General features: G+C 48.6%; 3 protein-coding genes across 8 annotated transcripts; 2 read left to right on the top strand and 1 right to left on the bottom strand.

Annotated features, from left to right (window-relative positions):
- The first annotated feature begins 2,502 nt into the window (after positions 1 to 2,502).
- On the top strand, positions 2,503 to 6,348 carry cybc1 (cytochrome b-245 chaperone 1). Of its 2 annotated transcripts, none has more exons than XM_067244850.1 (6): positions 2,503 to 2,545; positions 3,610 to 3,697; positions 3,916 to 3,957; positions 4,320 to 4,490; positions 4,802 to 4,946; positions 5,198 to 6,348. In XM_067244850.1, the coding sequence occupies exons 2-6, from the start codon at positions 3,610 to 3,612 to the stop codon at positions 5,379 to 5,381; spliced, it is 630 nt and encodes a 209-aa protein (XP_067100951.1). In that variant the 5' UTR covers positions 2,503 to 2,545; the 3' UTR covers positions 5,382 to 6,348. The 2 variants fall into 2 exon arrangements, with proteins under 2 accessions (XP_067100951.1, XP_067100950.1); XM_067244849.1 differs by lacking the exon at positions 2,503 to 2,545 and adding an exon at positions 3,015 to 3,032.
- hexd (hexosaminidase d) lies at positions 6,335 to 10,886 on the bottom strand. Of its 4 annotated transcripts, none has more exons than XM_067244844.1 (12): positions 10,874 to 10,886; positions 10,029 to 10,123; positions 9,718 to 9,833; positions 9,524 to 9,611; positions 9,070 to 9,234; positions 8,385 to 8,571; positions 8,021 to 8,092; positions 7,717 to 7,915; positions 7,385 to 7,546; positions 7,145 to 7,255; positions 6,782 to 6,871; positions 6,335 to 6,692 (listed from the first exon to the last, which is right to left on the bottom strand). In XM_067244844.1, exons 2-12 carry the CDS (start codon positions 10,113 to 10,115, stop codon positions 6,488 to 6,490), a joined length of 1,482 nt encoding a protein of 493 aa, XP_067100945.1. In that variant the 5' UTR covers positions 10,116 to 10,123; positions 10,874 to 10,886; the 3' UTR covers positions 6,335 to 6,487. The 4 variants fall into 4 exon arrangements, with proteins under 4 accessions (XP_067100945.1, XP_067100944.1, XP_067100946.1 ...); XM_067244843.1 differs by lacking the exon at positions 10,874 to 10,886 and adding an exon at positions 10,764 to 10,805; XM_067244845.1 differs by lacking the exon at positions 10,874 to 10,886 and adding an exon at positions 10,600 to 10,644.
- Positions 10,506 to 20,863, top strand: ogfod3 (2-oxoglutarate and iron dependent oxygenase domain containing 3). Of its 2 annotated transcripts, none has more exons than XM_067244847.1 (10): positions 10,506 to 10,716; positions 11,294 to 11,520; positions 12,501 to 12,576; positions 13,054 to 13,096; positions 13,615 to 13,679; positions 14,153 to 14,209; positions 14,377 to 14,530; positions 15,913 to 16,036; positions 20,074 to 20,249; positions 20,414 to 20,863. In XM_067244847.1, the coding sequence occupies exons 1-9, from the start codon at positions 10,649 to 10,651 to the stop codon at positions 20,214 to 20,216; spliced, it is 957 nt and encodes a 318-aa protein (XP_067100948.1). In that variant the 5' UTR covers positions 10,506 to 10,648; the 3' UTR covers positions 20,217 to 20,249; positions 20,414 to 20,863. The 2 variants fall into 2 exon arrangements, with proteins under 2 accessions (XP_067100948.1, XP_067100949.1); XM_067244848.1 differs by having other exon boundaries at positions 20,360 to 20,863.
- Positions 20,864 to 21,412: the final 549 nt, after the last annotated feature.

Genomic DNA, 21,412 nt, shown 5'->3' with positions numbered 1-21,412 from the left:
TGCCAAGCGTGACCACTACCAGCTACGCCAAAGAAAAGCTAGCTCTTCGTTGACGCGGGTGGCCTGCTACATACCTGAGGAGTGAGTTTCACGGTTCTAACTCCGTTACACTGTCATAGGAGGAGAGATGTAGACCTTCAGTACCTCTCCATTAGGCTCCTCCTTCTCCTGCAGGGAACTGGACCCTTCCACATTTTGCTTCTTGTTGCACTGAAAGTCATGAGTGCAAGTATATCAACAATATAACACGTTCATTCAGCAGACAAGCATCACACAGGAGTGGATTTGAACCTGCAACCATCCAATGTCCCTCCAAAAAATGTATAAATATGTAGATTATATGTCTTTATAGTCTACTTCTGAGCGTGGTTAGCTGAGAGGTAGCGGGTCCAGCTGGACAGTCTTACCTGCTTGGTGCAGTTCTCACACTTGTCCCTGCGTGCTCCTATGTTGACTTGGGTTGACATCTTCCCTCAGAGCACTGCTGGATGATAGAAACACACACTCAACACACACCACCTAACACACACTCAACAACACATCCTGCAAGCCTGCTATCAGCCCAACACCACCTAACACAACATAGCATAACCCAACACCACTCAGCACAACCTAGCAGACCCCAACACAGCCCAGTACACCCTAACCCCCCCAGTACACCCTAACCCCCCCAGTACACCCTAACACAGCCCAGTACACCCTAACCCCAGTACACCCTAACACAGCCCAGTACACCCTAACACAGCCCAGTACACCCTAACACACCCCAGTACACCCTAACACAGCCCAGTACACCCTAACACAGCCCAGTACACCCTAACCCCAGTACACCCTAACACAGCCCAGTACACCCTAACACAGCCCAGTACACCCTAACACAGCCCAGTACACCCTAACCCCAGTACACCCTAACACACCCCAGTACACCCTAATACAGCCCAGTACACCCTAACACAGCCCAGTACACCCTAACCCCAGTACACCCTAACACAGCCCAGTACACCCTAACACAGCCCAGTACACCCTAACCCCAGTACACCCTAACACAGCCCTACCTGAGAGTCTGAGCTGCACTGCTACATACTCCAGAAGGAATGAGATGTGTATCCGTGTCTGTGTGTGTCTAAGAACTGCAGACTCCGCCTCTGCATGACTGCATGTTCAACACCCTGCTAGTCTGTTGCCCAATCAAGAGGGTCTTTATCTAGCAGCATATCCTAACTGTCTAGTTAATGATAGAGAATGAGAGGTTAAGAAGAAAGTTGTTTCCTGTCTTTGGAGTTAAATACCCACTCATAAACATTACATCATCCCTGCCATATCCCTTTCTTTCAAGTCTATACTTACAGCCTATTAAGTATAGCCTTCATATGAGAAAAAGTAGATAAACATATATTTCTGAACAATACACCCCAAACCATGCCACCGCGTGAAAGCTTCTTAATTCCCTCCAGTCAAAAGAATGATGACTCTTCTCATCTAAAAGGCCCAAAACGTCGCGAAGAACCAAAATAACCACAACATGCAATCTTCTTCTCCAAATGACGGTATATTCCATCAAACAACTACAGCATAAATAATAATCGTAACAGACAAATAACAGTTTACTATCAAATCTGATCTCATACTCCTTCAGAAGACCGGTGATGTTAGGATTTACTTATTACTAGGCAGATTCGATTTGCAGATCTGAGGTTTACCTCAGGTAACCTCTATTGGCAATAGAAACAAAACTGGCTCATTCTATGAAACGAATAAGTATCAAAACTCACCAGTTATAACTGTGTCAAGAATTTTGCTTCCAGGTAAAAGGTCTGATCAAGTTCTCTGGAGCAGTGAAGAAGAAGAAAGCTAATATGTAAGAGCTTGGAATAGAAACGGCAGGGCAGGTGAAGTTAAACAGTTACATAGCACTGTGTGGTTTCATTATCATAGCATTTTAAGATGAGCTAGTGGTCATGGATAAGAGGCGACTTGGCGACCATTTTAACTATTATTTAATGTAATCGATATGCTACTCTTTAGAATCAGTAATTTCAGATTTCCCAGCAGACTACTTTCCCACCGCTCGACTCCATTGTGTCCCGGACCCGGTTTGTCATGAGCGCATGCGCAAATTACAAACCGCTGTAGATCGTGCGTGCTTGCTCACACGCACAAACGTAACCCAAAACACGTTCCTTTTAATTTCCCTCAAAGCGTTTTATTTATAGTACAAGCCTACATTCAGACAGCGTATCCAACGTGTTCTGGTAAAGCAGATGAAGGCCGTACCATTTAGTCGCCAAGCTAAATACTAAAATACTTAAACACAGATCCTCAAGAATAAATGACGTAGGAGATCTAGCGTTGGAACTGCGCTGACGATTATCCAATCAGAGTGCAGTTATCCAGGAAGGAAGTAACGCCCACTCCAACCTCATTTTACTCAAAAAATGAAAAGTAACTTCCCTGTTTTTCAATTTATACTCTGGGCACGCATGCTTGTTGGTACAGTACCTTTACCAGGATAATCTGTATATTGAAGACAACCTTTGAACGCAAGGTAAGGGGCATTGCTAATTATTTAAGTACAGCAAACAGTGTTTGCCATATCACCCTAGAATGTACCACACAACGACGTGGAAGTAGAATAGCAATGCCCCAAAATAGGATCTGTACAACGTAGTCTAATCGATTCCAGTAGTTTTCCCTCGACTACATAAGGATAGCAACAAGCTCGTTTGGCTATATACTTAGTTATGACGATTATATGTCGGTGGTTCGCTTTGCGAACACAGAGTAGAGTCGGTGGCTGCAGATTAGAAACATGAAGAAAAAAGACTTTTTGACTCAATTCACTATGCACACATCACGTCCGCATTTGCACAACCCAAGTCAACAACTTCCGGTAGCTAGCAGTTGTTAGTTCTCGCACAAAATGCCACTATGAGTTTTGACCGATCTATCCAAAATGACAAATAACATGTACATATGTCGCAAACCTTCAAGCAAGAGGAAAAAGGGGTTCACATTGTACGTTTCGAGCTAAGGTAATGTTTATCTAACTCACAGTATAAGTAGCTAGCTAGTATCACTAGCGAACCGATTTGAGCACTAACTTTAGCTTAATTGGTCTGTCATATTTGTTCAATGTCAATGGTAGTTTCGAACAAAAATGTGGAAACGGGAGAGAGCTCGTGTGACAAAAAAAAGCAGGAAGCCACACAATCTGAGTGTAGGGTTAAGAGTTGACAACCAGTTCTGTTAAATAAGTCATGTTTGTGACTTCACCGGAAGTTCTAGACTTGGCCTATTTTTTTCCTCGACCAATTCAGTTACCCGCAACCTGTCAAGTCTCAGTAGAAAGTTAGAAGAAACCTGTTAATGTCTTACGGTATGGGCTAAAAGATGTCAGACAAATACCTTAATCGTTCGAACGCCTTCATCAACACTATCATCAGCTCTGTAGTCATCCATCCCCCATACCAGTCGCAGTGTTACAGCATTCAACTGCCGATCAAGCAGTAGCAGGTTCAATTCTTCCCCCTGTACGTTGCTTTGGATAAAAGCGTCTGCTAAATAAACACATCACATGATCGTAATGGTTGTTTTCTGTTTGTCTGACAGATGGGCTACATGCAGGTCAAGCAACAGACGCCAACCATGCTTCACCTGAAGAGGTCCCCAGGTATCCGCTCCTGGGCCCTGCTTGTTGGTATGTGTCTGCGATAGATTAACGTGTATGTCTGCGTGTATAAACATAGATTGTTGTGTGTGTGTGTGTGTGTGTCAAGTTTGTAGAATGGCTCAATGCTACCGAAATGCCTTCAATCCCTTGATGATACAGTAGCAACACGCATTGTGTCGGCCTCCCTATGTGTTTCTGTAGGAGTAACATCTTGTTTGTTTACTGCCCGTCCCCCCCTCCCCCAGGCATCGCATCCATTGGCCTGGCTGCTGCACACTACAGTTCAGGTATGACATCATCAGTGGGAGTCAGGTGGCTGAGCGGTGAGGGAAGCGGGCTAGTAATCCGAAGGTTGCCAGTTCGATTCCCGGTCATGCCAACTGACGTTGTGTCCTTGGGCAAGGCACTTCACCCTACTTGCCTTGGGGGAATGTCCCTGTACTTACTGTAAGTCGCTCTGGATAAGAGCGTCTGCTAAATGACTAAATGTAAATGTAAATGTCTCAACCAAATACATAGAACGTTCTCCAGTATGCTGCTATTGAATAGATAGCGTGGTAGAATAGATTCTATTCATCCATCCACAATGCATCTCTCTTTCTATCTGTCTCTCTGCCTATTGGATGTCATTTCTGTCATGTGCTTCCAGACAGCCTCTTGTGGAGGCTGTTCTATGTGGGAGGCTGCCTCTTCGTGGCTCTGCAGAACATGGAGGAGTGGGAGGAGGCTGTGTTCGACAAGTCCAAGGACGTGATCGAGCTGAGGACTTCCAGCCTCTACGCCATGATCCTCACGCTCTGGAGGAGAGGGCAGGAGAAAGGTGAGAGGCCGTGTGTGGGAGTGGCCGGCCTCCCTGAGCCACGCCGGTGTAGCTTAGAAGACACCCGGCCCCCCAGTGCTGTTATCCGGGACTGAGGGTCTGTCTGCGGTAAACTGGCTCAGAGAGGGAAACTGAACTGACTGCTTTCTTACTCTCTGTCCTGTCTTTCTTTCTCTCCGGTCTTTCTTACTCTCTGTCCTGTCTTTCTTTCTCTCCGGTCTTTCTTTGTCTCTGTCCTGTCTCACCGCTCTTTCTCTCTCTCTATACATCTTTCCTTCGTCTCTCTCCTTCCTTCTCTCCCCCGGTTTCAGTGGTGCTGAACATGGCCCACCTGAGTGACGTGTGTGTGCAGGAGGAGAGGGTGCGCTACCTGGGGAAGGGCTACCTGGTGGTGCTGAGGCTGGCTACGGGCTTCTCCTACCCGCTCACGCAGAGCGCTACGCTGGGCTCCCACAGGTGAGACACGGGCCCTATCGGGTACTATTCCTGGGAGCGGATCGATCTTTCTTATGGCACCAGGAACTGAACGCATGTTAATGCGGGAAATTGTAATGTTGATGAAAAATGTATGTAATGGGATTAGGGGGTGTGTGGTCCAGCACTCACTAATATAACTGTCAAGTCGGTTATATTACAGCCATCACTGTCTTTCTTCCTCTCCATCTCTTTCCTCATCGTCTCTCTTCTTTGCCCTCTCTCTCCTCCAGTGATGTGGAGGCCGTAGCCGCGTTGCTGATCCGCTTCCTGGGCCTGGAGGACCTGAGGCGGCGCTGGGAGAGAAAGGAGCAGAAGAAGAGGGACGAGGAAACGCTGGCAGCGGCACCCAGAGAAGAAGAGAATCAGGAAGTTGACGCCAACCACAGCAGTGACTCGGACGAGCAACCCTTTTAACCTTTCAGTAACCTCTGACCTGAGTTTTGACCTTGGAAATGAATCATGGACAGGGTGGATGTTTTCCCTAAGCACTGGTCCAGGGTCAGATGTTACGTTCATCCTCCTGTGTTTGGGGTCAGGGTTAGGGGGAACGGTAATCTGATCCTGGGTTTGAGTTTACAGGACGCCTTGTACACCTACTCTGGAAAGGGGGAAAGAGATGAAACTATGAAAAGAGAGATTCTGGACTTTACTGCCCTCGTTATGGTCACACAACATTCCTCGATGATGCATCAACTGACTACACCTTCCCTCCTTCGGAACAACCAGTAAGGTTTATGAAGGGCATTGAGACACATTCTTTTGTATATTTACATTTCTATCAAGTTCCATTTGGTGTGTACTGCCTTACATAGGCGACTCACAAACCTACAGGGGTGGTGGATCAGTCTTGAATGACCTCACGCTGTCTAAAACATTCCAGAGGTAAATGCCATCCACATCTTCTAAATGCCTTGTGACTTAACTGGCTTAAGTATCATTTTATGGAAAACGTCAATTTGAGGTATTTCAAATCTTTTTTATTCAGACCACCCAGTTGACAATCTCTACGTGTCAGTGCATAGTGCTGTTATTGGCTGAATGCATGTGACTGTAAACTATAATCAAGCACGGCTAAGATGAGAATGTTTGCTTGTGATCTCTGTGAAAGTTTAACCACTTTAATCGGGTTCTCCTGACTGGGTCAGTTGGAGAGAGGAATAATTCTGTCTCCCATTTCTAATTACAATAAGAAATGCAAAACCTCAGGTTATACACTTGTTGAAATAATGTTTTCAATTCTGAAAGGGGTGATGTTTTTTTTCTGTATTTATGTACGGTTAATGTGAATGTCAATTCTTATCAAACATAATTGTGATTTTATCATCTCAGATGCACCTTTTTGATTTGTTTACATTTATTTTAATAAAACGTGTTAACCTTGGATTAATTACTTTAGCACTCCAGTGAAGTTAAGACACACACGTAAAATCTACATTTGACATTCCACCTAGACACACACACACACCAGTCCTTTCACACTGTCAGTTCTGTTTGTGAACAGGAGCCAGAGAGGGTCCTGACTATTGGCTGTCCCCCAGAGATGGAGAGGGGTTGTGGGGCAGCATCTCCACCAGACAGACCCTGGTGGCCTCCAGCACCCTCTGGAGAGGAGCCATCACTGGCTCCACATGCTGCTCCACCCACTCCTGGGCTGTGGAGGCTGGGTAGAGGCGCACCATCTCCTCCCTCACTGCCTCCACCTTCTCCATCACCACAGCCTGCAACCTGGGGGGAGGGACAGAGGAAAGGATCAAATGAAAGAATGAGGAAGTGGAACAGGAAGTGCTGATGTGGAAGCACCCAACATGTCTTACGCCATGGCCTGATCCTGGATCTGCTGGGTGATGAGGGGGTTGACCATCCTCCTCTGCCTGTGGTAGGGAGACAGCCAGCCACGTACATACCTGACAACACAACACCCTACACTGGTCAGAACACTTCCACCACAATCAAACTGAATCAAATACAAGAAAGAAAATTATAAAGTAGAGGATTATCGAGAAGTAAATGCATATAAGCAGAAGGGAGGAAAAAGCATCTAAGCCAGTCAAGCCACAACAAGCAAATTGTTGTTTGTCTTGGACTAATAAGTACAGAATCTGCTTCTGAAATTCATAACGCATGTTTCCAGACAAGGTGACTGCAAACAGCCCTGCATTCTTCCCTGTAAAACTCACATGTTGTTTTCAAAATGGCGGAGCTCCTCGGAGTCGAGCAAGGCCGTTAGCTCCACGACCAGCTCGGCCAGTCTGCTGCCAGGAAACGAAGGAGCTTCACTTCCAGGTGACCTGAGATACACAGACCAAAACCCCTTTCATAGTACTCTATGCTACAAGCTATGCTACAAGCTATGCTACAAGCTATGCTACAAGCTATGCTACAAGCTAACACAATGCTACAGCGTGGTGTTTTCTCACCCTGTCATGGCCTCCACCTCCACAGAGTGTGTTCCCAGGCTGTGTGTGGCCCGGGCCTGGGCGTCCGGGCAGAAGCGGCCATGAAGGAGGGTCTGCAGGCAGGAGGCCAGGGAGGGGAGCCCCACAGGAAGCAGCTCACACAGCACAGACATGTGGTCGTACCTGACCGTGAAGGAGCCCAACACACACAGGCAGACGCACACACACACACACACACACACACAGGAGCAATCCAGTAGGGACATTTTACAGCCAAATACGGTTCTAAATCTCCAAAAATACTCCTAATATCCTAATAAAGATAATCAATAACAATATTGTTATCTGCCCACCTCTGCCAGCCAGTGAGGGCGATGCCCTGCAGGTGATCCCCAGCAGGGGAGGAGCCAGCCACCTTCAGCCACTGCAGGTGGTTCTGGACGTGTCTGAGCGTGCTGGGCACACAGGTGTGCACGCAGGTGGAGCCCTTGAAGGAGCTGGCGGCCCACAGGTGAGCCAGGCCGGAGGCCTGGTACTTCTCCAGCAGAGACACTGCAGGGCACAATTTGTTTTATGTTGACTATGTATATTCTCCTCTATCATAGGTATCCTGGTTCCTGAACATTCATAGACAGTAAACACAGACAGTGTTCGTACCAGTGGCCTCCACATCCAGAGCTGGACTGTAGTCCCACAGCATGGGCTGCACCAAGCCCCCCAGACCGCTGTCTGACAGACACACACAGCACACACACAGACAGCACACACACAGCACACATGGTCACTGAAGAGGGTGAGTTTGTCAACTGTTGTAGAGAAAGTCTCGTTATAGCTCTGTCCAGAGTCCTGTGTCTCCCCCACCCCCTTCCTGTCTCTACCCTCCCTCCCTCACCCTTCAGTGTCTCCTCCCTCACCTCTCAGTGTCTCCTCCCTCACCCCCCAGTGTCCCCTCCCTCCCTCACCCCTCCCTACCTCACCCTTCAGTCTCCTCCCTCACCCCTCAGTCTCCTCCCTCCCTCACCCCTCAGTGTCTCCTGGTCCATCCCTCTCAGCATGTCATCCCACATGATGATGTTCAGGTGAGGCCACGCCTCTCTCATCCCCCTCGCCACCCTGGTCACGTGACCCAGGAACAGCTGCTGCACAGAGCGTCCAGGAGCTCCGCCCAGCCACCGCTGAGACTCCGCCCCCTCGCCCAGCAGGTACACCTGGACAGAGAACCACAGAACACTGGAGAGTCACGTGACATTTACGTCATTAGTTTCACCTCATCTTTCACTTCCCTTAACCTCACCCGTGACCTCCTCTTCCCTCATTTACATTTATTCATTTAGCAGACGCTTTTATCCAAAGCGACTTCCAAGAGAGAGCTTTAAAAAAGTGGATAGGTCACTGATCATAACAACGAGATAGCCCCAAACATTGCGAGCAGCCAAAACATGAAGCATACATTGTGAAAAACCAAATAAGTGCCAAAGGCAAGAACCACAAGAGCATGTAGTTAAACAAGTTACAGTTAATCAACATGATTACTTACAGGTAAGATGACAGTCACGATGTACACTCAGAAAGACACAAATGTGCTCTGGCTTGACTACAAATTCCAGGAGCTATTTAACCAAAGACTATCAATGACCCTAATTATGTAAACAAAGCAGAGCCTCGCACGGCAGCAAGTACCCTGAAACTCCATCGCTCCCTCTCACCTCGTCAGCCCCGATGTGTATGGAGCTCAGCCCTGGGTGGAGGTCCACCACCTGCCTCAGCATCTCCTCCACCAGCCTGCGTCCCTCCTCTAGGTGGGGGTTCAGAGTGCCCAGGCAGCGCTCCAACTCCCTCAGCCCACACAGGGAGCGGTGCTTCAACACAAACTGAGGAGGAAGACAGGTGGGAGGGGAGAGAGAGTTAGAGAGAGTAGGGAGAGATGAAGAGTAGAGAGAGAGATAGAGAGAGTAGGGAGAGATGAAGAGGAGAGAGAGTAGGGAGAGAGAGGGAGTGAAAGAGAAAGTCGAGGAGAGAGAAAGTTGGAGCCATGGCGGAAAGGAGAGAGAAGGGGGATGGGAAGAGGACTCAAACAAATTAAAAAACAAAGTGACATATCCACGTTGCAAACAGAGTGTAAACTGTGTGACTGTGTACAGTATACATTCCCTCTGTCACCTCCATGTGTCCAAATGTCTGCACCAGAGGAATGACCTCCAGCCCCTGGGACCTAGCCACATCCTGGATGGACAGGATCTCCTCTCGACTGCAAGATAGGAGACAGGAAGTTACTGCAGGGGACAGGAAGTCAGTACAGGAGTCAGGAAGTATGAAAAGGTGTTTGTGTGTGTCAGGCCAGGGTCTATCTGCACCTGTATGGAGGGTGGGAGGTGGCTTGTAGCATCTTCAACTTTCCCTCGTAGGGAAACATGTCCTCATACTCCAGCAGTAGTCCATCAGCACCCAGACTGGCAAACAGCTCAATCAGCTGGCCACACACACAGCACAGACCGGCGGTTTAATAGCCATCTAGGTTGAATATTACCTAACAGGAACGACGTTGTCTCCACACGATCATATAGTGATAGTAGATTTATATCTAGGTTGAATACTTTCGAAAGGTTGAGAAAACGACGTTAACACAACGCGATTATAGATCGTTACTACAGCCTCGTCTACTCACCTTGTGCAAGTATTCTATTCTAGGAGGGGCACCTTTCAAATCCAGATGCACCAACTTCTTTCCCTTCGGCCACGGTGAAGCCTCCATTCTGAAAGCTAAAGCATAGATTCGTACACTGATTTAAAGTTCTTCCCGACTGTTCCACATAAGTATCCACAGCTGATAATGTCGCTTTCACGATCCTGTACACAGCTACTCCTGAAGTGACGATGCGCTGTGCTCACGGGCGGCACAGACCCACACGAATGACAACGCTACCAAAGCATTGGAATGTGCGTTCTTTTTAATAAGACTAGCAGAGAAATCGATCTAACTTGTCGAAAATGTGTTGAATCGAAGAATAATTGTTTTACTACCACTCGGAAGTTTCAATGTAACGGCTATTCTGAGTTTGTTTGTGCATCCTAGCTAATCATGTTTCTGATGCTTCATGATGTGGTCCAATGAGAACGCAGGCTTCTTTTTCAACGAACCAATCTGAAAATCTACGACGCGTAGTACCAGGAAGTAGCGCGGTATTGTCAGTCGTGCGTGGTTTCAGATCTCAACTATTCCTGCAAGAAATACTCACATATGTGAGTCTTCCTGATGCTCACCGAGCCGGGCTTTATGTTAAGAAGATGACAGTACAACGACGAGCTAACCTGAAAATCCCAGATACGAATGGGATCGAGAAGAAGATTAAAAGGTAAATGCTGTAAACTGGGCTGGTTGATAACATCAGTTCCGACTTACCTGTGCAATGAGAGGTAGCCAACATGAGAGGAAATAGTATCAGTTAAACCAAGTTATAGCCGCTTTCTTTTATTTTGTAGATAATGTAATCATGCAATGCTATTTCTCACCTCCCTCACCTCTATCCTCCTTGTTTTCTCCTCCCCTCTTTTCTACCTATATCGTCGTTCCTCCTCGCTCTGTTATCTCTTTTGCCCCTTCACTTCTCTCTCCCCTCTCTCCCCCTTTCTTTCTCATCTCTCCTCTCCCCCTCTCCTCCCTCCCCATCTCCTCGCTCTCCCCATCCTCCTCCCTCCCCTCTCTCCCTCTCCCCCTCCTCACCCCATCTCTCCCTCTCCTCTCCCCCTCCTCACCCCATCTCTCCCCTTCCTCTCCCCCTCCTCACCCCATCTCTCCCCTTCCTCTCCCCCTCCTCACCCCATCTCTCCTCTCCCCCTCCTCACCCCATCTCTCCCTTTCCTCTCCCCCTCCTCACCCCATCTCTCCTCTCCCCCTCCTCACCCCATCTCTCCCCTTCCTCTCCTCCCCAGGGGCAACGCTCTGAGGCAGGCGTCTGTGTGGAGGAGCAGTCGAGGCTCTCTGCTGCTGCTGCTGCTCATGGTGGCGGTGTGTGGAGCTGCGGCCTGGCTGTACCTGGCCCCGGGTGACCCTGACGTCACCGAGACGCTGGTCCGACAGGACGAGGTGGTGAGCCCAGAGCCACGCGTCTACACTGTGGACTGCTCTGAGGACTACGACAGCTACAAACGCTACCCTGGTGAGAAAGAGAGAGAGAGAGAGAGTGTGTATGTGGGGGAGAGAGTGTATGTGGGGGAGAGAGAGAGAGATAGATAGTGTGTATGTGGGGGGGAGAGTGTATGTGGGGGAGAGAGAGAGAGATAGATAGTGTGTATGTGGGGGAGAGAGTATGTGGGGAAGAGAGTGTATGTGGGGGATATGTGGGGGAGAGAGAGTGTATGTGGGGGAGAGAGAGATAGATAGTGTGTATGTGGGGGAGAGAGTGTATGTGGGGGAGAGAGTGTATGTGGGGGAGAGAGTGTATGTGGGGGAGAGAGAGAGAGATAGATAGTGTGTGTGTGAGTGTGTGACAGTTTGTGAGTGTGTTCTAACCCAACAATAGCATGGTGCATGAGCTTATTATATCAGCGATCTTCTCCAAACACTTACCCACCTGCTCACTGGTGTGTGCCACTGTCCAGTGGTGAGATTTTATAGAAGCACGTTTTGTCATTTTTACTGAAATTAACTTCATATCCTGATGGCAATCAATAAATTACGCTCTGACTGTTACTATGGAAGCAAATCAGTAACAACATTTTTGAATTTTAAAAGGCATTGAATACAAATGTATACATTTGTTGGTTTTGAATTCACCTCTTTAAAATTGAAATCTGATCCAAAATTTCAAGGTTCGGAAATTTAGATAGAACAAAATTCAGGCTGCTGAAATTCAAAGGGTGAAATTCTGATCCCAAAAATTAAACAAAAAAAAAAGTCAGATCTGACCGATTCACATTCACTTTTCAAAGAAGGGTCCAACTGCAGACCTCTCTCCTCAGAGATCCGGTATCCAGGATTTACTGTTCGAATTTGAAAAACCTGAATTTCTGAACCGTGAACTTTTTTATCAGAATTTTTATTTATTTATTCATGTTTCAATTTTAAAGAGGTGAATTCAAAACCAACACATTTGGTGGTGTTTGAATGTCAATATTAAGTATTCAATGCCTTTCCCAGAATGCACTCCTCTCAAGTGTGGCCGAGGCGTAACAGACAGTGTGGTGACCAGAGAGGAGGCTCAGGTACTCCGGAGGTAAGACACTCCCCCCCCTCTCCCTCTCTCTCCCCTCTCTACTCACTATCTCTCCCACTTCCTCACTCTCTCTCTCTTCTCCCTCCTTCTCTCTCTCCTCTTTCCCCTCTCTCTCCCCTCTGTACTCACTATCTCTCCCACTTCCCCCCTCTCTCTCTCCTCTCCCCCCTTATATCGCTCTTCTCTCCCCTCTCTCTCTCTCACTGTCTCTCTCTCTCGGTCTCCCATGCTATATATTGATTTCCTCTCTCTCTATGTCTTGTAAGATGTGATGTGATTCTCTGTCTGTCTTGTAAGATGTGATGTGATTCTCTGTCTGTCTTGTAAGATGGGATGTGATTCTCTGTCTGTCTTGTAAGATGTGATGTGATTCTCTGTCTGTCTTGTAAGATGTGATGTGATTCTCTGTCTGTCTTGTAAGATGTGATGTGATTCTCTGTCTGTCTTGTAAGATGTGATGTGATTCTCTCTCTGCAGGCTGGCTGAGCGAGGTCTCGCCCTGGCGGGTTCAGAGGGAGGGGTGAGTATTTGTGATTGATTAGCTTGGCCTGCGTCTCTGAGGACTGTGTGTTCCTCCGGTGGCCACTAGAGGGCAGGCTGGTACTGCCTGGACCAGCCAGTCAGGCTGGCGTTGAGCTGGTGTTCTGTGTCTGCATGAGTGAACCAGGCAGTCCCTCGCCACACTGTCCTGTCTACCCGGTGGAATTGTAATGTTCTGATTTGGTTTCAACCCCTCTCCCTCCTCCCCCAGTTGTTCATGTTGTGTTTTGATGAGTGAGAAGAGAGTGAACAACAGGGGACATCCGAAAAGAAATAATAAAACACCAAAAATAACAACAACAAAAAATAAAATTAATTATCTTCTAACTGGTGGCATTTTGCCCTCACTGCAGCTGTGGAACCACAATAACAAGTGAATAGCAGGGAGTCCCAAAGCAAGCACAGTCAGACAAAATACACAACTTTGGATTGTGTTTTCTGTTTGGGTGTTGGCCGTGGTGGATTTGATTACTGAGTTTGAGTTTTTGTCCCTTCCAGGCCTCCATCCTGGACCTGCATTCCGGAGCTCTGTCCATGGGGAAACAGTTTGTCAACATCTACAGGTGAGTGTCTCTCTCTCTCTCTCTCTCTCTCTCTCTCTCTCTCTGTGTCTCTCTTTCTCTCTCTTTCCCTCCTCTCTGAGCCTCCAGTGCTAATTGGTTGTGACTGGAGCACTGCTGGGACGGTCATTGTTCGTTTCAGTGGGCTTTCATGAACCCCCTTGAGATCACCCCAACCTCTGTCTCTCTCCCTTTACTCCTCTCTCTCTCTCTCTCTCTCTCTCTCTCTCTCTCTCTCTCTCTCTCTCTCTCTCTCTCTCTCTCTCTCTCTCTCTCTCTCTCTCTCGTCCCTCCTCCCTCCCTCACATCTCCCTCTCCTCCTCCCCGTCTCCTCCCAGTATCTGTCATGTTTGGATGTCTGGTATGCCCACTTGGGTAATTGTGCAATGTGCCATGTATCGTATGCTAATGTATGTTAATAGAGCTGTGATCTCTCAACTCTAAGTGTGTGTGTGTGTGTGTGGTGGTTGTACCAGGTACTTTGGGGAGCAGGTCAGTGAAGTGTTCACCCAGGAGGATTTTCAGCTCTACAGGTGACAGCAAACACTCACACACCTGTAGACACACTCACACCAACTGTCACTAGAGTTTTACTGCCACTTATATGTTAATGCCATATCATGTGTGTGCGCTTATGTGTACTGTCACTTACATATTCTTGTGTGTGTGTGTGTGTGTGTGTGTGTGTGTGTGTGTGCAGAGCGGTGCGTGGTCGTATCCAGGAGGTGGTGGCCCAGGTGTTTGAATTGGACCCTGCCCTGATGTTCCTCACCAAACCCACCTTCTTCTCCAGGATCAACAGCAGCTCCGCCCAGACGCAGCATGACGAGTACTGGCACCCTCACATAGACAAGGTACACACACACACACACACCCCTTCAAACTGGACCCTGGATATACAGTGCACCGTATTAGGAGAAGTTCATACGAGGGTTGAAATGATCACATTAGCTATTCTGTTTATTCAAACCTGGCCTATCTGGAAGGAAAGCTATATCTATAAACCTAGACTTTAATGAATGCTTGTTACGTACTCTCTCTGGCATTAACAAGTTACTCAGTCTTTTTAGACCATGGTTCTCCTTAGAACATTCCAGGGGTTTCAGAGATGAAAGCTCCTCTCTTCAGGAGTTGGCTTTAGCTCAGTGGAACAGCTTTTGACTGCTAAACGAGCAGGTTCAAATTCCTTGGCTTTCGAAATAAATGTCTTCTCTTATTTTCTGTTAGGAAGTGGAGAGACCCTGAGAGGATGAGCTTCATTTCCTGTTTACGGGGGGCTTAGTTGAAGGGTGCTTTTCACCAAAGTCAACTTAGTTATATCTTAGTTTTTCAGTTGTTGTCCAGCTCTAGTCTGAACTAACATCTGATAAGGAAGCTGTGAATCTCTCTTGTTCTCTTAGCGTGAGTATGGGACTGTGTACCCTCCCTGCCCTGCCCCCCTCTCCTGCCCCCCTGCCCTGCCCCCCTCTCCTGCCCCCCTGCCCTGCCCCCCTCTCCTGCCCCCCTGGTTCTGGACAGCTGGATAAACGGATCTGGAATCAAATCCATAACACACCTGGCCCCGCTCCCTATCTGTCATCGGCGCCATCTTGAGTCTAATTGGCCCACCCAGCCCTCATTTAAATGGAAATGTCTCCAGCCGTCTGGTGCCCCCCCCCCCCCCCCCTCCGAGGCCGCTGCCTCGCTGATCCGAGGCCAGCGTGGTCCCCCTGGCCGGCGCTGATAGAGACGAGATAAGACGTCTGGCGCGCTGGGCTGGAATGGTTACGCTGGTGACAGATGCTTTCTGGGTGACGTTGGTGGGTTGTGTTTGGAGCCCCCCCCCCCTCCGGTCACGCCCCCCCCCCCCTCCCCCCACGCTGCTCCAGCCAGGCTGGTCAGAGTTTCCATGACCAAATCTCAGCTTGGTGTGATAAACCAAGTTACAGATGATCCCTGCCCAGATAGAGACAGAGAGAGAGGGGGGAGAGAGAGAAAGAGATCCCAGCTCAGATAGCAGCTTCGCAGCCAGATTGGAGAACCTCTGGTAATTGGGTGGGGGAGATAACTATGTCTCTTGTCCTCTCTCATTCTCTGTTTCAATCTTATCTCTCCCTATCTTTCTTTTCCTCTCTTTCTCTCCCTCCCTCCATCTCTCTCTTTCCCTTTCTCTTGTTCTCTCTTCCTCCTCTACCTCTCACTTTCTCTCTCTTCCTCCTTACCTCTCTCCCCCCACGTCTCTCTGTGTGTCTCCCAGGTGACGTACGGATCGTTTGACTACACCTCTCTCCTCTATCTGTCTGACTATGGCTCGGACTTCACTGGAGGTCGCTTCATCTTCATGGACTCCAACGGCAACAGGACAGTGGAACCACGTGCAGGTGAACATACACACACACACTCATGCACACACATCAACACACACTATCTTTCCTTCTCTCTCTCTTACACACACACACACTCTCTACCCCCCCCCCCCCCCCTCCCAGTGCAGTCCTGTGTGCACTGCCACATTGTCAGAGCCCAGCCAGAGCCCAGTCAGGCTGTCGGGCTGGGATTCTGCTTGATTTGGACTCTGGTCTTTATCAGCGTTGGGGTGATGACGTGGTCACAGCTTGTGTTGTGTCTGAATCCAGGGCTGTTGCAGGGTGGATGTTGTGTTCACAATCAGGAAGGTTTCTCAGAGCTAGATGGTGTTCTCTCACTCACTCGTGCTTGCTGCATCTCTCTGCCCCTCCATTTCTCTCTTTATTTCTTTTTTCTTTCTCGCTCCCTTCAACGTGTTCTTTTTCTCTCTCTCTCCTTTCCTTCCTCCCTCAGTGTCTCTGAGGTTGTGTCAGAGTGGTGCAGAGGGAGTTCTCTGTGACATGCAGCTGGCCAGGTCTGGAACTCTCTGATCACCAGGGTCCAGAGCCTGCAGAAGGACATCCAGGATAGCTGTCCTCTGGCACTGTGGACTGCCACTGCCTCTCTCTCTCTCTCTCTCTCTCTCTCTCTCTCTCTCTCTCTCTCTCTCTAACACACACACACACACAGGCATACTCAACACACACTGTGTGATGTTGTGGTTTGGAAAAGAATCTACTCAGAGATGGATCTATGACTCACACTGAGCTCCTGTCAACGTTTAATGTCAAAATAGAAGGAGAGAGAGAGAGGTGGTGACGGGAAAGGAAAGCAAAAAAGCAAGTAAGAGATTGAATATCACAGAAAGAAAGAGCAAAAAATGGAGAAAGAAAAGGAGCAAGAGAGAGAGGATGACAGTCCTGCAGTATGAAGTGGATCAGAGTTGGATTATATTAAAGAACAAACAGGCATGTGACACAATGATGTGAGCTCTGAAACAGCCCCCTGAGGTGTCTGTTCTTGCACAGTGACAGAAAGAGAGGGGGAGGGGGAGGGGGAGGGGGAGGGGGGAGGGGGAGGAGGAGGAGGAGGAGGAGGAGGAGGAGGAGGAGGGGGAGGGGGAGGAGGGGGAGGGGGAGGGGGAGGGACGGAGGGAGGGATGGGATTTCAGAGTCATACATTATGCATTGATATTCGGAGTCGGTTATTTTTTCCGCTAAATCGCGTTTCACCTCAGCAGAGCCGGTGGAGAGGGAAAGAGAGAGGAGAGAGGGAGTGAGAGAAAGAGAGAGGAGAGAGGGAGTGAGAGAAAGAGAGAGGAGAGAGGGAGTGAGAGAAAGAGAGAGGAGAGGGGATTGAAAGAGGGAGGGAGAGAAGGAGAGAGGAGAGGCACCATTTACCATGTTTACCTTGACCTCCTGCCAACCAGGAGAAGATGCAAGGAAGGATGTCAGTTTGTCCTCAAAGTAGAGAAAGTTTTAGTTTGCTTCCATATAGACTGGTTGACACAGCTGTGTGTGTGTGTGTGTGTGTGTGTGTGTGTGTGTGTGGGATGGCATGGATCCAGCAGAGACGTACTGTGTTTGTAGAGCATCTGTTGGTGTAGTGTGTACGTGACTCGCCTACCCAAACACATACGTTACCCTGAGCTGACTGCTGCCTATAGATGTGTTGTGCTCTGGAGGACAGCCACTGTGTTCTCTGCACTGTAGGCCACACACTTTTATCCAGGTTATTGTATGTGAGGGGGGAGGCGGGAGAATTGAACCTACAATCTCTTAATCTGCAATCAGGTGCTCTACCTCAGAGGTAGTACCTATCCCCCCTTTTCCCCAAACAGTGAAGGGAGAGAGAGGGGGATTACTACTGACAGGATAACTGGATGGTGGTTGGGTGTCTGGGTGATAATCCAAACTGACTTCTGGAAAAGCCTGAATGTGAAATCTGACGCGCTTTGGAGTCCGATCAGCAAGACGCGGCCGTGTCTTTCCATTCAACCGCAAGAATGTCAAATCCTGAACGCTCATTGACCAATCGGGAGTCGTTTCCGTGACGATCCGCACTGTAATTGTTTTCTGTTAACTGGAGGTTTTTCTCACCAAGATACTTTATTACCTCTGTGGTTTTCCTACATTATTGTTCAGCTAAATCAATTCCACTGATCTCATGCTGTTAGAGAGGCTTTATCGACAGTGCCTGCTGGGGTAAACACACCTCGTATTTACATCCATAGCTCAGCAGTCCTGTAGCCAGCGAACGAACACTTTATCCTCCACCATGACTAATGCTGCTTCATAGAAGAACCCCTTTATTCAGAGGAGCGTTCTGTTACAGCTTATCTCATTGTTTTTCTGTCTTTCTCTCTCCCCCTCTGTCTCTCCCCCTCTCTCTCTCTTTCTCTCCCCCTCTCTCTCTCTCCCTCTCTCTTTCACCCTCCCTCCCTCTTTCTCTCTCTCTCTTAACGCATTTCTTCGTCAATTGGTTGTTTCTTGGCTTCGTCTCTCATTCTGTTTTTCCGAGTGTATGTTCCATTACCTAACACCTCCCAGTCATTCCCCCTGAACGCCACTGCTAACACACACACACACACACACACACACACACACACACACACACACACACACACACACACAGCTCCTTCTCTCCCAGGACAAGCAAACAACCAGGCGGAAAATTCAGTGTTTTTTATTTATTCCAACTTTAATGACATAAGCATTTTAGTTATGTCACAAATAATAAGAGTGTGCTTTTAACAGGAAAAACACAAGACAACTTTAAAATTATAAAACATATATTGGAGTTAAACATAATACAGCATGATTCTGTAAGTAGTGCCTGTATGTAAATATGTGGATGTCTCACAGAGAGAGGGAGTGCGTGTGTGTGGTGGGGAACATTCTGGGTCAAAAGCTCCTTCCCCGGCTCCGCGTCTCGAGAGCCCTGACACACACTTCTGCCAGGTCTGGGCCCAAAATGTGAAACTTAAGATTGTACTTCTTTCCACCAACTCTTGAATGTTTATTTAATAAGTCTCTGTTTCATTCATAAGTTGAAAAACTTCCCAGAGTCCAGCTGTCAATCTGAGCGAGCTAAGCCCTCTCTCTCTCTCATCTCAGATCTCTCTGCCTGTCCACACTGCCTCCTTCACCTCTTCTCCTCTCCTCCCTCTCTCCTCTCCTCCCTCTCTCCTCCTCCCTCTCCTCTCCTCCTTCCTCTCCTCTTCCCTCTCCTCTTCCCTCCTCTCCTCTCCTCTTCCCTCTCCTCCTCCCTCTCTCCTCTCCTCCTCCCTCTCTCCTCTCCTCCCTCTCTCCTCCCTCTCTCCTCTCCTCCTCCCTCTCCTCTCCTCCTCCCTCTCCTCTCCTCCTCCCTCTCTCCTCTCCTCCTCACTCTCTCCTCCCTCTCCTCTCCTCCTCCCTCTCCTCTCCTCCTCCCTCTCTCCTCCTTCCTCTCTCCTCTCCTCCCTCTCTCTTCTCCTCCTCCTCCCTCTCTCCTCTCCTCCCTCTCTCCTCTCCTCCTCCCTCTCTCCTCTCCTCCTCCCTCTCTCCACTCCTCCCTCTCTCCTCTCCTCCCTCTGTCCTCTCCTCCTCACTCTCTCCTCTCCTCCTCCCTCTCTCCTCCCTCTCTCCTCTCCTCCCTCTCTCCTCTCCTCCCTCTGTCCTCTCCTCCTCACTCTCTCCTCTCCTCCTCCCTCTCTCCTCTCCTCCTCACTCCTCCTCCCTCTCTCCTCTCCTCCATCTCTCCTCTCCTCCTTCCTCTCTCCTCCTCCCTCTCTCCTCTCCTCCTCCCTCTCTCCTCCTCCCTCTCTCCTCTCCTCCTCCCTCTCTCCTCCTCTGTACTTGATCTCTGGCTGGACCTGTCACCGATGTGTTTCTGTTTCTATGATCTTCTTCTTCTTTTTCTTGTCATCCCTCATCACTATTTCACCCCAAAACAACACTCTTCTTTTACCTCAGCTCAACTCTCCTCTTCCCCTGCAGCCAGGAGAACTTCAGCCACTCTTGCTCCTGTCTTCCTCCTGACCTCCACCACCATCACGCGACCCTCTCTCCTGAACCTCTCTTCTTTTCTCCAGGGCGAGTGTCCTTCTTCTCCTCTGGTTCGGAGAATCTCCACCGCGTGGAGAAGGTGTCGTGGGGCACGCGCTACGCCATCACTGTGTCCTTCACCTGTGACCCTGCTCACGCCATCGCAGACCCTGACATGCCCCGAGACTAGGAACAGCGCCACCTGGAGGGGAGAGGGGCACAGGTATGAATAATCAGTGCCAAAGTAAACAGGGTTGAACACAGACCGATACCCCCACACCTACCCACTCACACACTTCCAAATTCCCTTTGCTATGTGTTTGTTATAAGCAGCCAGTGTGTAGTCTCTGATCCTGGCTCATTCCACATGGTGTGTTGTCAACACAGCTTCACACTGAGATACCAGCCGCTAGCATCCTCTGCACTCCTCAACGCCTCACTTCCTGTGACACCTCACTTCCTGTGACCCCTCCATGGTCGAATCCTCCTGCCGTCGACTGCTTCCTCACCAGACAGGTTCGGTAGGATCCTGCGCCTCTAATCTGACAGGAGGTGGAGGGTGGAGGTTCTGGTCTTGGGGGAGGGTGGATGAGGTGGAGCAGGAAGCGTTTGGTGTTGCTGCTTCAGACCCGGGGACACCGTCTGTGTACACTTCCAGGGTGACTCTCCACGGCGTCCGATAGGAGCAACTTTCTTCTGAGAAGAACTCCCCTACCATCAACTTGCCATTTTCTTTTTGTGTGAAGCTTTTTTTTTTTTTTTTTGCACAAATGAGATCTTTTGAGGTGTGTGTCAGTCATGATGATTTCAAATAAAAGAGAGTAGCTGTTGGCCTGATTTCTTTCCTCATCTTTTTTGTTCCTTCCGCAACCTCAGCCTACCTGCTGCGTCACCCAACAATAGCCCCTGAGTTTCCTTTAGTTTTCTCTCGCATCCCGACGCACCTGGCTTGTAACACAGCCACAAAAACACAAACATAACAGAAGCTTTATTTATTTTTATATATGTTTGGCCACTTCATATTTGAGGATGCATGGGAAGATTTTTGTCTCCTTTTCTGTCCAGCAGCCTTGGAGACAATCGTGCGAATTAGACACTGCATCTCACACACACACACACACACACACACGTCTTGAGAGCAGTCAGCTATAATTTCCGATGGCGTTTTATAGTTTTCTCTTTGTTAGTGTATTCTATAACGATCAGCACAGTGTTGTTGTTTTTATACGAGAAAAAAGAACAAGCATAGTGTTAGTTCTGAATAGTGTCGCGCATGACGCGCTCATTCCACATTGTTGAATATGGAATCACAATAGGCTCCCTCTGCTACGCTCGTAAACACAGACATTAATCCTAATTACGAAGGAAACGAAGGCGTTTACTGAG

The sequence above is a fragment of the Osmerus mordax genome, chromosome 10 (assembly GCF_038355195.1).
Source record: "Osmerus mordax isolate fOsmMor3 chromosome 10, fOsmMor3.pri, whole genome shotgun sequence".
Classification (NCBI taxonomy): domain Eukaryota; kingdom Metazoa; phylum Chordata; class Actinopteri; order Osmeriformes; family Osmeridae; genus Osmerus; species Osmerus mordax.
Note: the sequence above shows the minus strand (reverse complement) of the source record. Positions and strands in the feature narration are given on the sequence as shown.